We start from the raw sequence: 17,904 nt of genomic DNA on the forward strand, positions 1-17,904 counted from the left end.
TCTTAAGTAACAGAACAAGGTGGTTTTGCTTCTTGCAAGAAGAGGCTGTGATAGCATCAAACCCCAGTTTGTGAAGGAATTGATCAGCCATTTCTCAAGCTCTTCTAATAATCTTTCTCTATCCTATTGTTGCCTGCTGGAAAAATTAGCTGAAAGCTGAGTAAGGGGAATTGTGGATAAAGTGTTTGCAATTTGGCTTTGGACTGACACAGTGTGATTGTACCCAAAGAATGTGAAGTCTTTGCACTGGCAGCAGCACTCCAATCTGGGAATACAGGATTCACATTGGAAAAGAGTGGATTTTTAGAACGATTTAAATGAACAATTTCAGCTAGAGAGTGGATTAACAGAGCCAACTAAACCCTTCACCCTGACAAAGAACTGGCGGGAGGACTATAGAAACTCATCCAGAATTTTACCAACATGAATGCAGAGTAATAGGTCAGCGAGAAGCATTTCTGAGTTTTAATGGAGCTCTTAGAATTCAATTCAATTTAAAACAAAAGTTGTTTGACAAATATGTGGAAAATGCAGAAGGCTGGAGAGGGAGCAAGTGGCCTGCATCCTCCATCTGCTTCATCCTCCCTCGACTCTCAGGGAAGGAACCACCACAGCAAGTCCCACTTCTCAGTGGGCAGAAAGGCAAAGGTTCCCCAACCCAGAAATGTCTCCCATCCTGTAGGGGCACGGATGCATCCCCAGGCCCCACACCCCACATTTCATCTGTGCCAGAGCTCTCCAGGCCCAAAGCCAAGGAACAGGAAATTCCAAGCCCAGGGGTCTAACTGGCTGACAGCAAAAGCAGATCTTGAACAGGAAGAATCCCAAATGAAGAGAAAAAGGGAGCACTTTAATCGTGGTTTGCACTCAGCTGGAGCACCCCACCCTCACCTTGCTGGAGAAGAGAGTCAGGTTTAAAAAAAGGTTCCAAATCCAAAAATTAGGACCAAGGATGACCAGTCTAACCTGCCTCTGAACGAGGGAGGACCTTCCTGACAAGCCCTGAACACACACACACCAAAAACGGAGCCATGTTTAGGTCTGTGGTGCTACAGCTCATTCAGGCATGCAGAGACTGATGCTGCCTGTCTGGGCAGAGATTAAAAACAATTAACATCTTCTTACATAATTAGCACAAGACTATCCATTCAGAGCAACATACCTAAAAAGAGCATGAATAGTAAGACATCTATAAAATCTGGATTTATTAGTGTTATTCTTTATTACAATTCTTCTTAAATAACAGAAGGATTTGATAGTGTTCAGTTTGTTATATATTAGACTCAAAATTATGTATTTAAAAAGAAGTTTCTCAGTGTATAATACAAGGAAAATCCCAACAGGACTTACAAAGCCACCACTGTAGCTCAAGTACCTGAGCTAAGGTTATAAGGAATCATCCAGGAAATGTGTCAACACAAGTAGAAGAAAAACAACAAGAATTGGTTTGAATCACAAACCTTTAATTTTTTTTTTTCTTTAAAATAGATGCTTTATACAAAAATAAACAAATCACTACAAAGAGGCACGTGGTGTTTAGTTGACAGCGTGGATTCTGTAACCCAAACAAGGAAACTGATCCACTTTGAGTAGTTGTATTATTTTTTGCACTGTTTACATGCTTTACTAAAGTATTTTCTTGCCAGAGCCTCTGGGAGCATCTTAGAATATTAATGAGAGCAGCCTGGCAGCTCTCCAGTGTCAGCAAGTGAGAAAGGAACATCATTCCCATTTTAGCAACAGGGAAACTGAGGCACCAGAATTATTCAGGCTCATGTAGTTGCAGAAAGAAAACTCCTGGATCTTGATCCTCTTAGACAGGTCTTGATGAAGAGCCCAGACTTCCTCCTTGTTGGATGGCTGGTGACTGAGCTGAGCACTGGTTGAAACCTGGTCATTTTTAACTCACATTTAAACTGCTGCAAAATCAGTGAAATTTATCCAACTATCGCTACCATCACCTTTACTAAAAAATAAATAAATATATACATTCATGGTTTCCCTTCTTAGATCAAAAAATGGCAACAGCAAGAAGGGCATCTTCAACCCCAGGACCTTCTGAAGTCTGTCTTGTTATACTCAAAATACTGCAGTTGTTCCCTTGAGTTGTGCAAAGGTAAATACAGGATCCCAGTAGCTTTGAGAGACAGAACTGCAATATTTATAAAAACATGTCAGTAAGAGCTACTGCACAAGGATGTAAAATGAAAATACAGCTTTAAAGATAAAGTATCTATATGGACAAGAGTCACTATGCTCACAGAAGCTGTAATTTAAATTTTGGGGCATTGGGAACATTCCCCTTCATCAAGTACTTGAAACAAGTTGGCTGAGAGGTTCTCAGCCAGGACGTGGCCTTTATAAACCAACACGAAATGTTTCACACTGTCCATCATCACAGTAATTTTAGTTCCTGTGACAGCCAAGAATCATAGAAATCATGGAATGGTTTGGGTTGGAAGGGGCCTTCAAGATCATCCAGTTCCAACCCCTGCATGGGCAGGGACACCTCCCACCAGACCAGGTTGCTCAGAGCCCCATCCCACCTGCCCTTCAACACTGCCAGGGATGGGGCTGGTTAGATGAGGCTCTGAGCAACCTGATCAACTTCACTCCCGTGGTTTGGCAGAGCTCACCTACACCCCAGGAGTCTTAGGATGATTCTTCAGTCCCACTGCATTTAGGAGCTTCCAAACACCAGGGAGATCTGAGTTTGGGATGGGTGCTGCAATTGCAGAGAAGCCTCTAATACCAACAGGCAAAGCTGCACCAGTTGGAACACAAACAGACCCAGCCAAGGGGCTCCAGAGAGTCATCCCCTGGTTAAATGAGGTCAGTCATCACCCACACACACCTTGGAGAAGCAGCCTCTGTGGGAATGCAGAACCTGCCAGAACCTCCTCTCTCACATGTCCCAAGTACCTCCCCCGTGTTCTGCAAGATTCTGCATTTCCCCTGGAGCACATGATGGAGAAGGGGACAGAGGCTAAATATATGAACAGTTGGAAAACCATGCAAATAAATACCCAGATGCAAGATGCTCGGGGGCATCTACCACCCCCTCCCATCTTCCTGTCACACATTCTGGTTCACACAAGCAGAAGGCATCTGAATCCTGCTAGGGAGAAAGTGAAGGCTGAAGCTTCAAGAGGTATCAGGGCAGGCCCAGGTTGATGAGTACAGACTGCCAGGGATAAACATACACCCACACACTCTTAAATTATATATATATATTAGTTTTATCTATTTTTTTATATATATATAAATTAAGTAAACATGTATATATGGACACACATGCATGAATCTCAATAGTCCCTCTGTTGAGAAACCCAATAAAAATCTCTGAAAATATACATCAGTGACCTGGGTATTCTTGAGTCTAAGCACTGGATTCTGATTGGGTTTTTCATAAATATGCATTAAAATTCTCCACAGCAGTCACCCTTCTGGGAATAATGACATTGTTGCACGAGCTGTAAACAATAAATACAGGCTTTAAAAATGCTTTGGGGAACAGGTAGAGCCAGTGTAACTTCCAGGGCAAACAAAAATGATCAGAACAGAAACCCAAACCTCAGCACGTGGCTCCAAAACATCTGTATTGCTCTAAGACATCCAAGTGCACAGGACCTCTCCAGTCCTCCCAAAAAAAGCTCTTCGAAAAGCTTTCTTTTTTTGGTGGAGGTTAAAATTGAAGCATTTCATCAGGCTTAACAAAGTCAGGGAAGAGTATTTTTTTGTAACAGATACAGTACAAGAAAAAGGCCATCCTGCAAAATCCAAGAAAATCCCTCCAATCTGGGGACAGTGTGTTATGTATCTCTTCCATAAGAAATAAGGGACTTTTCAAGTCCATCTGCATAATATTTTTCCCTATTAAGGGTTTCTAAATATGCTCTTAAAATGACTTTTTATATAAATACATCACAAGCCAATATACACCATATCTTGTTGCAGTTTAAAACCAAGAATGACACATATGCATCTTCAGCCAAAATAAACTTCCCAACTAGAAACATGAGGATGGGTGATGTGTTTTGGGATATCAGTTAATATTCCATATTTTCTAAAACCTCATGATGGATTGCCTCAGCAGGTGTCCTAGCAGCCATGGAGGACTTGGTAGAGATGAAGCCTGAGGAAGTTCACCATAAAAATGACACTGGTGGAGAAGCAGCACAGCCAGGCTTGCAAGAGCTGCCAAATTTAGGCAGAGAATTAAATTTAGGCAGTGTAATAACCTGCACTTATATGTTCCAGTGCACCTTGTCTCATTGTAGTTTCTTTTTCCCATCCATGATTACTTAGATCTTACTCCTGTGTGGTTCCAGGTACCTTCAAGCTCCTCCTCAGGCTTCTCTCTTAGTTCAAACCATTAGTTTTCAATGAACCAGCCTGAGCAACAGTCTGATGACAAGACAGTCATAGAGCCTGCGAGTCAGCAGATGGCTGCACACAGAAGGAAAATAAAAAACACCCCCAAAAAACCAGAATGCACTACAAAGGAGTTCCAGGATTCTAGCAAGGACCTACACAATTCTCAGGAGTTCCATTAGGAAAGCACTGGGCTTTTTTTTGTGCAAACTGTGTGTGACAGAAGCAGTGCAGGAACCACCACGTGCCCTCTTCACCTGACATTATCCATCTACTCCTGGGCCCTGTATGGACCATTATCTTTGTCTCTAGACCAATTCCCCAGATAAGTTCTAATCCTGTTAAAACCTCCTGAACATCCATGTTGTATTTTACAGAAAAGAAAATGAAGCCAAAATTCCCTGTGTTCACCCACTGCTGGTACAGGAAAATAACCCACTCCTGATGTCCTGAGCACAAAAACCAAGCAATAAAAGAAAACATGGTCCACACAATAAAGTGCAATTATTATTTCAGCTGTGCTAAAAACTTTTCCAATTCTGTAGTTTCAATTCTTGGTGATTTTATTCAACTCTTAATGACTTTGAATTAGGTTTTTTTGCTTCTGTCCCCATCTTTCCAGTACTGTTCAGTCTGCATTTCTGTGAGGCGTGAGAGAGTCCGCTGGAAGGCAAAGATTTCCTCTTCTCCTGTAAACATGGAGAGTCCTTTGGCTGAATCCTACATTAATACACAAAAAACAGCAGCACAGAACTGTGAGACAGCTGCTCTGAAGCACATCCCACCTAACACCTAATGCTCTCCAGGCTTGGACAACACAAGACAGCAGCATGGCAAGGGAAAAGAGAATCAACCTCTAGAAATGAAAGCAAAACACCTAGTTCAGTTGGATATACTGGAATGCTGTGTCCAGCTCTGGTGCCCTCAGCACAAGGAAGATGGAGCTGTTGGATAGGGTCCAGAGGAAGCCACAAAGATGATACTTGGGCTGGAGCAGCTCTGCTCTGGAGACTGGCTGGGAGAGTTGGGGCTGTTCAGCCTGGAGAAGAGAAGGCTCCAGGGAGACCTGAGAGCACCTTCCAGTGCCTGAAGGGGCTCCAGAAAAGCTGGGGAGGGACCTGGGACAAGGGCAGGGAGGGAGAGGACAAGGGGGAATGGATGAAAACTGGAGGAGGGGAGATTGAAGTGAGACATGAGGAGGGAATTCTGGAGTGTGAGAGTGGTGAGAGCCTGGCCCAGGTTGCCCAGGGAAGCTGTGGCTGCCCCATCCCTGGCAGTGTTGAAGGGCAGGTTGGATGGGGCTTGGAGCAACCTGGGCTGGTGGGAGGTGTCCCTGCCCATGCAGGGGGGTTGGAACTGGATGGTCTTGAAGGTCCCTTCCAACCTTAATGATTCTATGATAATCCTCTGAAGATAAACAGCAAAGCAGTCATTTGGGTTTAAAACAACATGATAATATTTTAACCATGGTGACTATGGTGTAAGTAATTTTAAAATTCCTTAACAATAGGTAAGTCACAGGGGAAAGGAAAACCAGAACAAGCAACATGCAAACTAGTACTGATTGTGAGGATCTGGGAGGCAGCTCTGTGTGCAGCCAGAGCAGACCATCCTTATCTCTGTATTTTACATGTAGGAGCTACACTTAAATCAGGATTTTCATGCATGATTGAACTGATCACAGAATCACAGAATCTGAGGGGTTGGAAGGGACCTGGAAAGATCACCCAGTCCATCCCCCCTGCCAGAGCAGGGTCACCCAGAGCACATCACACAGGAACGTGTCCAGGAGGGTTTGAATGTCCCCAGAGAAGGAGACTCCACAGCCTCTCTGGGCAGCCTGTCCCAGGGCTCTGTCACCCTCACAGGAAAGAAGTTTTTTCTGATGTTTACGTGGAACCTCTTGTGCTCCAGTTGCCCCTTGTCCTGTCACTGGACATCACTGAACAAAGCCTGGCTCCGTCCTCCTGACACTGCCCTGAACGTGTTTGTAATCATGGATGAGGTCGCTCCTCAGTCTCCTCCAATCTCAAGAGACCCAGCTCCCTCAAGCCTTTCCTCATCAGGGAGATGTTCCACTCCCTTCAGCATCTTTGTGGCTTTGATATAATGATTAACAATCACAATGACCCTAAAACTTATGCAAAATGCTTTTACATAGTGTAGCATTTTCTTTGCCTGGGAACTAGTTAACAGGCAGTCAGGAGCTGGGCAGCCACGCTGCAGGAAAAGCAGCACATCCCTAGTTCAGTGTTGACTTGATTCCTCTTCCTAAAAATGCTGCTGTAATTATGAGACCAAAAAGCCATTCTGTTTCAAAAGGGAGAGGGTGTTGGTATCATGTACCTGGCTCAAGTCCAAATCATCCATCAACACTCTGTTGTCCTGCAGCTCCTGGCTGTCCTGCTCCACCAGGAACAAGCCTTGGAGAGGAGTCACCGCAGAGCAAACGATGCGCACCTGAGAGGAGGGAAACAGGCAACACCCTCAGCACTTGTGCTTTACAGAAAAGGGACCAAACACATGGTTTATGAAAAGCAAACTTCAAGTGAGGACCTTGGGGGTTTTCCCAGGTGTTTTCCCTTTCCCTTATTAGCACTGCTGTTACAGATCTACCTTAATCATTTGTAATGTTAACCTTTTCAGGCTCTTTTTCTCAGCAACGACTCATGTACCTTGCACTCAGGGAACAGCATGACTGTGCTCCTAAACACTCAAGAGTACTTCTCTACAGGCAATATATTCACAAACAAGTTTACTTGATAAAATAGCAGCTAGGAAGTGCTAGTTAACAATGCTTTCTTTCCCCCCATGGTTAGACTCTTGAGTAGGGAGGTGAACTGCACATGTATCTCTGGAATTTAAAGACAGTTTAAATTCCAAATACCCCAGAAGGCTGAGCTGAGCCTCTCTTGCTGCCACCTCTGCTACTCAGGTGCCTGTTATTTGCTAATAACAGTAACGATGCTGAAGAATGTCTGCTGGGAGACGTGCAGTGAGACACAGGATCTCTGGGAGCCTGCAGTGAGGCAGCCTGAATTATCAGCACAGGAGACACTTGTTGAGAGCGTGTAGACAAAATATTTGCACAGTGGGCAGGTCTCCACCAACCTGCTCCCTCATGTTTTTCCAAACAACTCCCTGTGACAGGAGTGTGACACTTGTGGCTTTCCTACGGATGAACTGAAAGCAGCTGTTTGCTTGCTGTCCTTAATGACAGCACATGGAGAGAGCACAACACTCCCATTCCTCCTATTTCTAACAATTATCAGTTTATAAATATTAGCATATTCCCTTAGAAACTGCCCATTTCCATGGCACAAAGCTGACTTAAATGAGGCTACTACTACTACTACACTTAGTTCTACAGAGTGCTGCATCAGTTTCTGATCATCTTGCCAGGACATTCCTGGAAAACACAACCTCAAGTGACATTTCCTGACTGCATCAACACTGAAGTGTGTGCTGTACAATTACACACAAAAGTTTCATATCTTGTCTTACTTTAAAAAAATAAACAGGAACTTCTCTTTGTTTTAGCAATGCTGGGTTTGCTTCCATGATTGAAACCTCCATAAATCCACGTAAAGTGCTGCATTTATCATTGCTGTTCCATTAGCCATTCTGCACCCTCATGTAAAGCTACAGTGACTTTTTCCTTTCAGCTTAACAAACTGTACTTTTAACTCCTCTGCACTGTTCAGGGAGGCACTGATTCCCCACCAACAGATTAAAATTTACAAAATTTTACATTTACTCCAGCCCAGCTGGCAGAACAATCTTTCATCATTAAAATGACAACACAACTTCTGTGGTTTTCCTGGGTTAGGAAAGAAATACCATCCCTACTCAGGAAAGGCAAATGAGCTCAGGCTTGGATGGATGGTCATGCTTAATACTTCGAGAAATAAAAAAAATTAAATACCTGCTTATTTCTTCTAATGGGGCCTTTTGAATGAAGCTGGAATGATGTTTCTCTGCAGTGCTAGTTCATTCTGCTCATGCTTTCCAAATCATACTTACAGAAAGCCTTACTTTAAACCAATTGCAACAGCCAGGCCTTAGGGCTCCCAATATTGTTCCTACAGATGTAGAAGGGCTTGGTTCTCACCTTGTGCTCATAAAAGGTGTCAATAAGGGTGATGAACCGACGAGCCTGTGTCCTCTTTGCCATTGTCAGAAGTGGTATCTCACGAACAAAGACTGTGTCAAAATGCTTTGAGATTTCCAAATAGTCACTGGCCCCAAGAGGCTGAAACAAAACAAACCATCAGGAATAGAATCCCGTGACAGGGTGATACAGAAACACTGTACCTTGAAATACAGAAGAGAGGGTGTAAAGTCCTGATCATATTCTTATTTTTGTCTGTCTTATCTTGCTCCAGGAATGCTTTTTGCCCTTCTTTACCCGAACAGAGTTCACTAGTTAAACACGTGGCTCTTCTGCATCTTGACAATGTTATGATCTCTCTGATGACCTCAAACAAAACAATCATTACAAACCACAGAAGAAAAACCACGGATGGTTAAGCTATGAAGTCAACCTAAGCCATAAATAATTTGAAGTGCTATTAGGATGCTTTCCAGCAGCAAGATTTTTAGATGCAAATGCACAGGCTAGTTACTAAATCATAAGTAGACCTGCATTCAATCCACCCACGATTAGCCCAGATTGATTAAAACCTTATGTTCCATGTACTGAAAGCAACAGCAAACAAAAACACAATTTCTGTAGCAGTTTCTTTCTTCACAGTTTCACCTGTAATGATGAAATAAAAATCTGTAATAAGAACTTTTTAGTTTCTCTTTGTGTATCTAAGCCATCAACAGAAGATATGCACTAGCAGCAGCAGCTCATTCAAGTCCACATGCAAACACATTCATTTAAAATTACTTTTTCATTACAGGGAAGGTAATATTGCTAATAACTTACAAACAGGAAATAAAAAGATTTTCTAACCTTCTCTAACTGAAATGCTTGACAAACTTGCTGTAGGCCACGTGAAACTGCTTCACTAGATCCCTCCTGCAAGAAGCTATTGTGAGCTGTTATTAATAGCTGTCCATGACCAGGACTTTCTGTTTTAATGTGTTTGGACTTCCTAAAAACTGCCATCTCTTCACAGTAGCTGCATGGGAAGTGTCTTTACCACTTTGGCAAAAAGATACAGCACAGAGAGGAACCTGCTTCTGCTGCTGGGGTAGGGCAGGAGACCTCTTTGCTCATTCCCTGAACCGTGTCAATTCTAGAGAGACTTGGAGATGTTTCACTGTCTTTGTTCCAGCCTCTACCTTAATGGCTTGATCCACAACAGATTTTAGATGCTTCATGATTTAGTATGTCCCTGTGTTCAGTTTTGGGCCTACAAGAAGGACATTGAGGTGCTGGAGCGTGTCCCAAGAAAGGCAGTGGAGTTGGTGAAGGGTCTGGAGAACAAGTCTTGAGCAGCTGAGGGAGCTGGTGTTTAGCCTGGGGAAAAGGAGGCTGAGGGGAGACCTCATTGCCCTCTACAGCTGCCTGAGAGGAGATTGGGGCCAGGCTGGCGTTGGTCTCTTCTCTGAAGGAACAGGTGATAGGATGAGAGGGAATGGCCTCAAGTTGCAACAGGGGAGGTTCAGATTAGATGTGAGGAAGAATTTCTTCACTGAAAGGGCTGTCAAGTCCTGGCACAGGCTGCCCAAGGCAGGGGTGAAGTCACCATCCCTGGAGGGATTACAAGCCATGTAGATGTGCTGAGGGACGTGGGTTAGTGGTGGCCTTGGCAGGGCTGGGTTAATGGTTGGACTTGATGGTCTTAAATGTCTTTTCCAACCAAAACAATTCTGTGATTCTATGATTTAGATGGAAGAAAGAAAACTCTATAGCAATGGTCCTTAGGCCAGCAAGGGAGAGTGAAGCCCTGATGGCATTCCAAAAATCCTTCTGAAAATTAATGAAATAAGCTAGAGCTCCTCACCAGCTAAACCCCCAGGCAGGTCTTACATCTCTGGCTCCAAACCCATTCTTCCATTTGCAGCTGGATGAATCACTCTGCTTTCCCTTTCACAACCACTCAGCTTCCCTGGGACATCTATGGAAAAGAATTACTACAAAAACTTTTAAGTGTCTTAAGAGCAGCATCTTGTACATCCTCAGAGTTATGGATGTTGTTGATTTTCTCTCTCTGTTTCAGTTCCCCAGCCACTATTATGGACTCCTTAAGGAGATACCAAGAAACTAATCATCATTGTCCCATCCCTGGAAGTGTTGGAAGGGCAGGCTGGATGGGGCTCTGAGCAACCTGGTCTGGTGGGAGGTGTCCCTGCCCATGCAGGGGGTTGGAACTGGATGATCTTGAAGGTCCCTTCCAACCCAAACCATTCAAGGATGATGATGATGATGAAGGTATTACTTCTTCTGAAGTTGCTAATGAAGCTACTAATATTGACACATAAATATCTAATCCCCCTATCAAAAGCCTACCCTGATGAATTTGGCCCTCTGAACAACATTCTAAAAATAACAACTTGATTTGGTGTTTCTGGCACTGATTTTGGTTTTCTTTCATCCATTACCAATCAAAACTCAACTTCAGACCCGTAACACATTTCTGAAACAATTGCCACCATTTGTCACCAGCTCTTTCCCATGCTGCAAGAGAGATTAATATCTTTTCAAGAAACATTATAAGAATCTTTCCTGGCATTACTGTTCTTCCATGTGTATATCAGGTAAAGCTGTTGCAGATTTTTGCCAGGAGCTCTGATGCCAGGAGTCAGTGTTTCAGAGGCATCAGCTGAATGCAGGACACATTAGCATTGCCATGGGCTGCACTGCCCACAAAGTGTTTCCTCCACTTCAGCCTGTTGACTGAGTCCTCACCCTCAGATGTTTTTGTTTCTCTGTCTACTTAATGCATTTTCAGCTGTCATCATCTCAGTTCAAGTAGGGTGTTTATTATCTGGAGTGCTCCATGGACTGTTTTAAGAGTTAGTCATCTGCTTCCATTATATATTCCATTTAATTAAAGTATAAAGCATCCTCCTCCTTTGTTGACTCATCAGTGAGAAGGTAGCTCATGGTTGGGAGATTGTCTGAAGAACACAGAATGCTTTAGTGATGGGAGAAAAAGATATTTCATCTCAAGAGAAAATTTATATTTGTTGATGCTGGAAGATATTCCAGGGCCAGTTCCCATAACATCCTGAAGCTGGGGGGGGACTTTTTACCAGGGTGTGAAGTGAGAGGACAAGGGGGAATGGATGAAAACTGGAGGAGGGGAGATTGAGGTGAGACATGAGGAGGAAATTCTGGAGTGTGAGGTTGGTGAGACCCTGGCCCAGGTTGCCCAGGGAAGCTGTGGAAGCCCCATCCCTGGCAGTGTTGAAGGGCAGGTTGGATGGGGCTTGGAGCAACCTGGTCTGGTGGGAGGTGTCCCTGCCCATGCAGGGGGTTGGAACTGGATGATCTTGAAGGTCCCTTCCAACCCAAACCATTCCATGGTTCTATGACTTACATTTGTATCATTGCTGGTTTAGGGTATTGAGGTTTTAAAATCAAGTTCACAGGTACATTTTATTTTTTAAAGCATAATCAGCTGAACTTTGGATACACTTACAACTGCTGAGAAGAGGGATAAGGAGAAACAAGCTTTTAATACACATTGTTGAGCTCAAGGCATCAGATCTGACCACCCAAGAAGCCTTGTACAATTTGTCAAGGACAAATACAAACTGCATTTTGCTTGTCAAGAACCAGCCCCTTACAAAACACAACAATAGCAATTTTTCATTCACACACTAACCGAGTGAAAATACTAATGATGTTTTGCAACAGTCTGACCTCTGGCAAATACACCCCTCCTATTGATGGAGAAACTGAGGGGAACTAAAAAGGCCACAAAGAATGGGGGAAGTTAACATTAGTATTCACGTGTTCAGATAAGCCAGTTGTCCTGGTTTGACTGACCAGGACACCAGTAAAGCAAAGAGGCAAGTGTCTGGATTTGATCTTAACTAAACTAGCTGAAACTTGGAATTTTCCCCAACTGGGAAACCAGGATTTAAACATGGATGCACAGAATAATGTCACAAGATGTTTTCTACCACGTCCTCTGAATGTCACATCAGCACTGAAACCTGTCTTTTATTTTTACAGCCATTAATGGACAACTGGTAATTACCAAGATCTCATGCATTATTTCAGACAAAAATAACTCCTTATGTGCTTGAAAGGAAAAAACCTGATCTCAAGACATGAAAGAAGAAAAGCAAGACTTGAAAACTAGAAGGGCACCAGCTCTATCTCCAAAGGTCTTCAGGTATTAATTACAAAAGTACCTATTATGAAAATCCCCCTTAAAGCTACATGTTCCAAGCAGTATAAAGTTACCAATTGCTAATTTGCTATTTTAATCTGTTATGTATTGGCTGACATTTCATGCAATCATGTGAGACCAAAGTGGAAAATGTTTTCATGTTTCCCTTTAAAACAGCATTTTATTTCAAAGGAGACATCACTGAATTAGAGAAAGTTTTACAGATTCTTCAGATGAAATATCGTATTTCAGAAGTTATTACCTAAATAAGTAATGGTCTGAGCAATTTCAACCCCATCTCCTTCATCCTACACCAGCAAATAGAGTTTATAGGTTTACCCCTCTGGAGGGCAATGTAGCAGTTACCCAAGGCCAGACCAGAAGACAGAATGACACAAAGATGTGACAGTGTCGTTTGGATGATGAGCTATTTCTCCAACATAATAAAAACCTCCATCCTTTCACACAGTGATTCCTGCAAAACTTAATTCTTCCTTCTGGAACCACAGAGGGGTCTGGAAGGGTTCTTTTCATCAGAGAAGACAGTGATAGGACAAGGGGTAATGGTTTTAAACTGACAGAGGGCAGATTGAGGTGAGATATTAGGAAGAAATTCTTCACTCTAAGGGTGGTGAGGAATTGGGATGGGTTGCCCAGGGAGGTTGTTGATGCCCCATCCCTGGAGGCTTTTAAGACCAGGTTGGATGAGGTTTTGTGCAGCCTGGTCTGGTGGTTCCCTGCTTATGGCAGGGGGGTTGGAACTGGATGATCTTTGAGGTCCCTTCCAACTTTCATGATCCTATGAATAGCCAAAGGAACCGATTCCCCAAGTTCTGAGTACAGTGTTGCCTGCTCATGCCACAACTGGTATGTGGCAGTTGCAGAAAACTCAACCAAAAAGACAATCTTCCAAGATAACACTGCAACAATTTGGTGTCATAAAAAATAACCTCCCAAAACAACTGATTCCCTTCATTCCACTCACTTCTCCCTCTACCTTCAATTAAATGTCTTATGAACTGTGAACCATATTTAACACAGGAAAGAAGTTTAACTAAAGTTAACTGCATGAACTGTATCAAATTGTATGATATCTTGAGTTGGTGTCAGAGATGTTGACAGTATCAACTTTTTCACACAGACACAAAATTTTGCTATCTTGGATTTACTAGATGGGAAGCATGTACAGGAAAGTCCAAATAGAGCTGACACCCCCCTTCCATTTTGTCACAGTTTAATCATAGAATCATTAAGGTTGGAAAAGGCCTCTAGGACCATGAAGTCCAACCACTAACCCAACCCCAAACAAACCATGTCCCAGAGTGCCACACCTACACATTTTCTGAACACCTCCAGGGATGGTGACTCCACCACCTCCCTGGGCAGCTGTTGCAGTCCCTGACCACATCTTCCTAACATCCAATCTAAACCTCCCCAGGCACAACTTGAGGCCATTTCCTCTCATCTTATTGCTGGTTATTGAAGGCTTAGAAGAGACTTCAACTGAAAATTACTAAAATGAAAACTGCTTCTGTCTTAGCTCAAACCAGGATACATTATAAAACTAGTTTTCATCTTCAGACTTCCTAATTCTGAATGGATGCCTCACACTGACTTCATATGAACATGCCTCTCTGAGTGTGAATAAGTATTTCTTTGTAAAAGTTTGAGCCAATTACTGTATTTCTGAGAGTGAAGTTATTTTCAGACATTGCTCCTCAAGTTGCACTTCTCTGTAGCAACAGCCAGTGAGGAGCTGCAGTGCTTCCATTCCTGCTGTGGACCAGAAATGTCAAATTGGGAAGAATGGTTGCTGGGTATCAAGGATGTCTTATACACATCCTGTGAAACCCTACAGACATCCAAGGAAGTCACAAGCCTTGGAAAACTGCAGTCTGAGCTCCATGAACAGCCTGATGGTACGTGAGGTATTGTCTGCTCCCCACGGCATGAGAGGCTGAGGGCAGAACATCCCCTCGAGATGGACAGGGCACGTTCCTCCCCAGCTGCTGACCCCCCACTACAGGGTCACCAGCCATGGGGGCCAGGCTCCCTCACATCCCTAGTTTCACAGAATGGCTTGGGTTGGAAGGGACCTTCAAGACCATCCAGTTCCAACCCCCTGCATGGGCAGGGACACCTCCCACCAGCCCAGGTTGCTCCAAGCCCCATCCAACCTGCCCTTCAACACTGCCAGGGATGGGGCAGCCACAGCTTCCCTGGGCAACCTGGGCCAGGCTCTCACCACCCTTAAGACTAGAGAGGATCATGAGATCCTCCAATGTCCTGAATTTTAGAGCCAGCAAAGCCTAAGAGTGAGAACTTAGTTCAAACACAAATAACCACTTCCTAAATTGACACCCTGTTTTGACCCAAAACACAGAACAAGAGGCTCTGCCACTTCTTCCCTGTTTCAAATGCATTCATTGTGCTTTTTTTTTTTTTTCCCTGAATCTCTCTGTAGTGTCAGGATGTCATTATGTCTTATTCTGCCAGATTTGGGAGCCCATTAGTACTTGTGGGGTTTTTTTTCCCTTGGGAAAATGGTTGTACATTATAAAATCATCTTCCCATCCTCTTTTTGATAAGCTGATCAAATTGAACTGTAAAAGTCTTGTCAGCTGAGGGCACAAATTCTCCAGTTCAAATTATCTGTGGCTTTTTAAACAGCCTCTTCAGGTTTTGCAATGTCTTCTCTAAAATTCTGATGTCAAAACCACACTGAACATTCTGCTTTCAGAGATGCTTTCAAAATTCAAAGAATCTTTCTACCATCCTTTGTATTTCCACACCCTCCCCATTCCAGATGAAATCAGGCCTAAATGTTCCAACACTGGACCTGAAGCTCCTTTTGAGTTGCTTGTCCATCACAACACTTCAGTCCATTTCCAAGACACTACACATAGGACAAAATCTCCTCCTCCTGTAGGTGTGAATTGTGTTCCCAATTTCTGGATGGAAAATTTAGTGTCTGTTCAGATTTTAAACAGCCAAAACAAAACATATCCTCTCCCTCCTCCCCAAAATTCTCAGTTCTCCTGAGAAATAAACTGCCTACAGCACCCTTGTTTTCATTGCTCCTCCCAAACACACACACACACACACCCCCCATTCTGTATTTACAGCAAATTTGTGTTAGGATCTGTGCTACAGTCAAACCTGCTGAGGAAAAACCTGTTGTACTGGGCTCAGTATGAAAAGGTGCTGGTTAGAAATGAGGGGGGTTCTTCCTCCCCAGGTGCAGGACCCTCCACTTGCCCTTCTTGAACCTCATGAGGTTCCTGTCTGCCCAGCTCCCCATGTCCCAGTGGATGGCAGCACAGCCTTCTGGAGTGTCACAGACCCTCCCAGTTTGGTGTCATCAGTGAACTTGCTGAGGATTCACCCTGTCCCCTCATCCAGGTCATTGATGAAGATGTTGAACAAGACCAGACCAAGTATTGACCCTGTAGCCACGAGGAAGGGTTTGACTGACAGCCCAAGCAAAGCATCCCAGCTGCAATTTAAGAGCTGGTGTTGCAGGAACCAGTTCAACTGATCACAGAACTGAAAACAAGATTTGCAGTTGGTTTGATAACACCTGGTGACAAGCCTGATTAATGGGAAATTCTCATGAATGGGGGGAAAAATGAGCTAGAACTGATATTATTGAAACCTTTGGGGACAATTCATAAAAGAAGTGTGGAATCAGTGCTTAAGGACAGAGTGGCCAAAAGAGGTGGAGGACAAGATGCAACATTAAAGACACTGGTACCTGCCTTCAAGTTAATTAATGCAAGAATCTTGAATACATAGCAATCAGTTGACTAATTAACAAACCCAAGAGGGGAGGGGTCTGCTGCAACCAGAATGAGGTGCACTGCTTCTGGAGCACTTGGCTGTAAAGAGCATATTAAAAAAAAAGCTACCACTGCATGGGAAGCTTCTGGTGGAGATGAAATACAGAAAATGGTGACATGTAATTAGCCTGAAAACAGCAAATGATCATTTTTTGGCATCAAATGTACTGCATCCAGTAGAAGGGGGTTGGGTTTAAGCAGCTTCACAGAAGCTTATGGTGAGGAATTAATCCAGAACTTTGTGTTGCCCAGGGACAGCCAGTCAGTTACACTCAGTGTAACCAAAAGAGACTTCCCAACACTGAAATGACATTATTTGAGTGCTGAGGAAGAGTAATTAAAAGCAAAAGGGCAATATGATCAAAACTAACTGGAATGGGATGTATAAATAACAACAAAAAAGAACAAGCAGGACTTTTTGAGGAAGAAGATGATGAAAAGTCTGTCCTGTGTCACTGCCAACACAATCAAATAGTACAAAATAAAGAGAAGCTAATTAGGAAGTGTAGGAAAACTAAAGAGAAACTAAAGATCATTAGCAAATAGGTCTGCTTAGATGTAAGACTTGTTAAGTAAAATGGGAGTTTGGGACATGGTTTATGTTGCCTGAAAGTTATTAGCTTATTCCTACCTTGTGATGGCTGAACTTTTAATAATGATGTGGGAAAAGGGAAAGGTTTTGCAAAAAAAAATACTTATTCTAGGTGAAACAGAGTGAAATATTCATTTCACTGAAGGATAATCAAGTAACTTTCAGTCTGTTGATGGTTAGCATGTGTTAAAAATAACCTGAAATACATTATGAATCATTGGAGTCCTGGAAATCTGGGCTGAGTTCTCTGACTATCTTTTTTGTTTTTGGTAAGTGTTGGAGTGCAAGAGAAATGCCACAGCACTAGAAGAAGGTGTGTGCCCAGATCAACAAATAAACAACCAAAATTCACATGACTGATAGAACTGCAGGCTGTCAGTCAGGTTTTAGTCCAGAAGGGGCAATGGAGAAGCTGGTTTTGGATTCCCACAGACCATAACTAAGGAATGGAAATGAAATGAACTCCAGTTTCCTTGATTTTGTGGAAGAGGCTGGGTTTTGTAGGTGCTGTTTGTACTATGTTACTGGTATTATACAGTGTCAGGAAAGTATTTGTTAAATGGATTAGTAAGTTAGTTAACTAACATAGAAAAATAATTTATGATCCTTGGGCTGGAGCAGCTCTGCTCTGGAGACAGGCTGGGAGAGTCAGGCTGTTCAGCCTGGAGAAGGGATGGCTCCAGGGAGACCTTAGAGCAGCTTCCAGTGCCTGAAGGGGCTCCAGGAAAGCTGGGGAGGGGCTTGGGACAAGGGCAGGGAGGGAGAGGACAAGGGGGATGGATGAAAACTGGAGGAGGGGAGA

General features: G+C 43.3%; 1 protein-coding gene across 3 annotated transcripts in view; it reads right to left on the bottom strand.

Moving 5' to 3' along the window:
- Positions 1 to 1,190: 1,190 nt before the first annotated feature.
- AFG1L (AFG1 like ATPase) overlaps positions 1,191 to 17,904 on the bottom strand; it is a 60,601-nt gene continuing 43,887 nt past the window's right edge. Inside the window, exons 11-13 of one of the 3 annotated variants that reach the window (XM_051613150.1) lie at positions 8,486 to 8,626; positions 6,721 to 6,834; positions 1,191 to 2,152 (exon numbers count right to left, since the gene is read on the bottom strand). In XM_051613150.1, coding sequence (XP_051469110.1) covers positions 2,012 to 2,152; positions 6,721 to 6,834; positions 8,486 to 8,626 — 396 coding nt within the window. In that variant the 3' untranslated portion in view covers positions 1,191 to 2,011. Of the gene's footprint in view, positions 2,153 to 3,215; positions 5,095 to 6,720; positions 6,835 to 8,485; positions 8,627 to 17,904 lie in introns of those variants that run through there. The other 2 variants (XM_051613152.1, XM_051613151.1) reach the window with 2 other exon arrangements.

This window comes from Apus apus, chromosome 3 (genome assembly GCF_020740795.1).
Source record: "Apus apus isolate bApuApu2 chromosome 3, bApuApu2.pri.cur, whole genome shotgun sequence".
In the NCBI taxonomy this organism is placed as follows: domain Eukaryota; kingdom Metazoa; phylum Chordata; class Aves; order Apodiformes; family Apodidae; genus Apus; species Apus apus.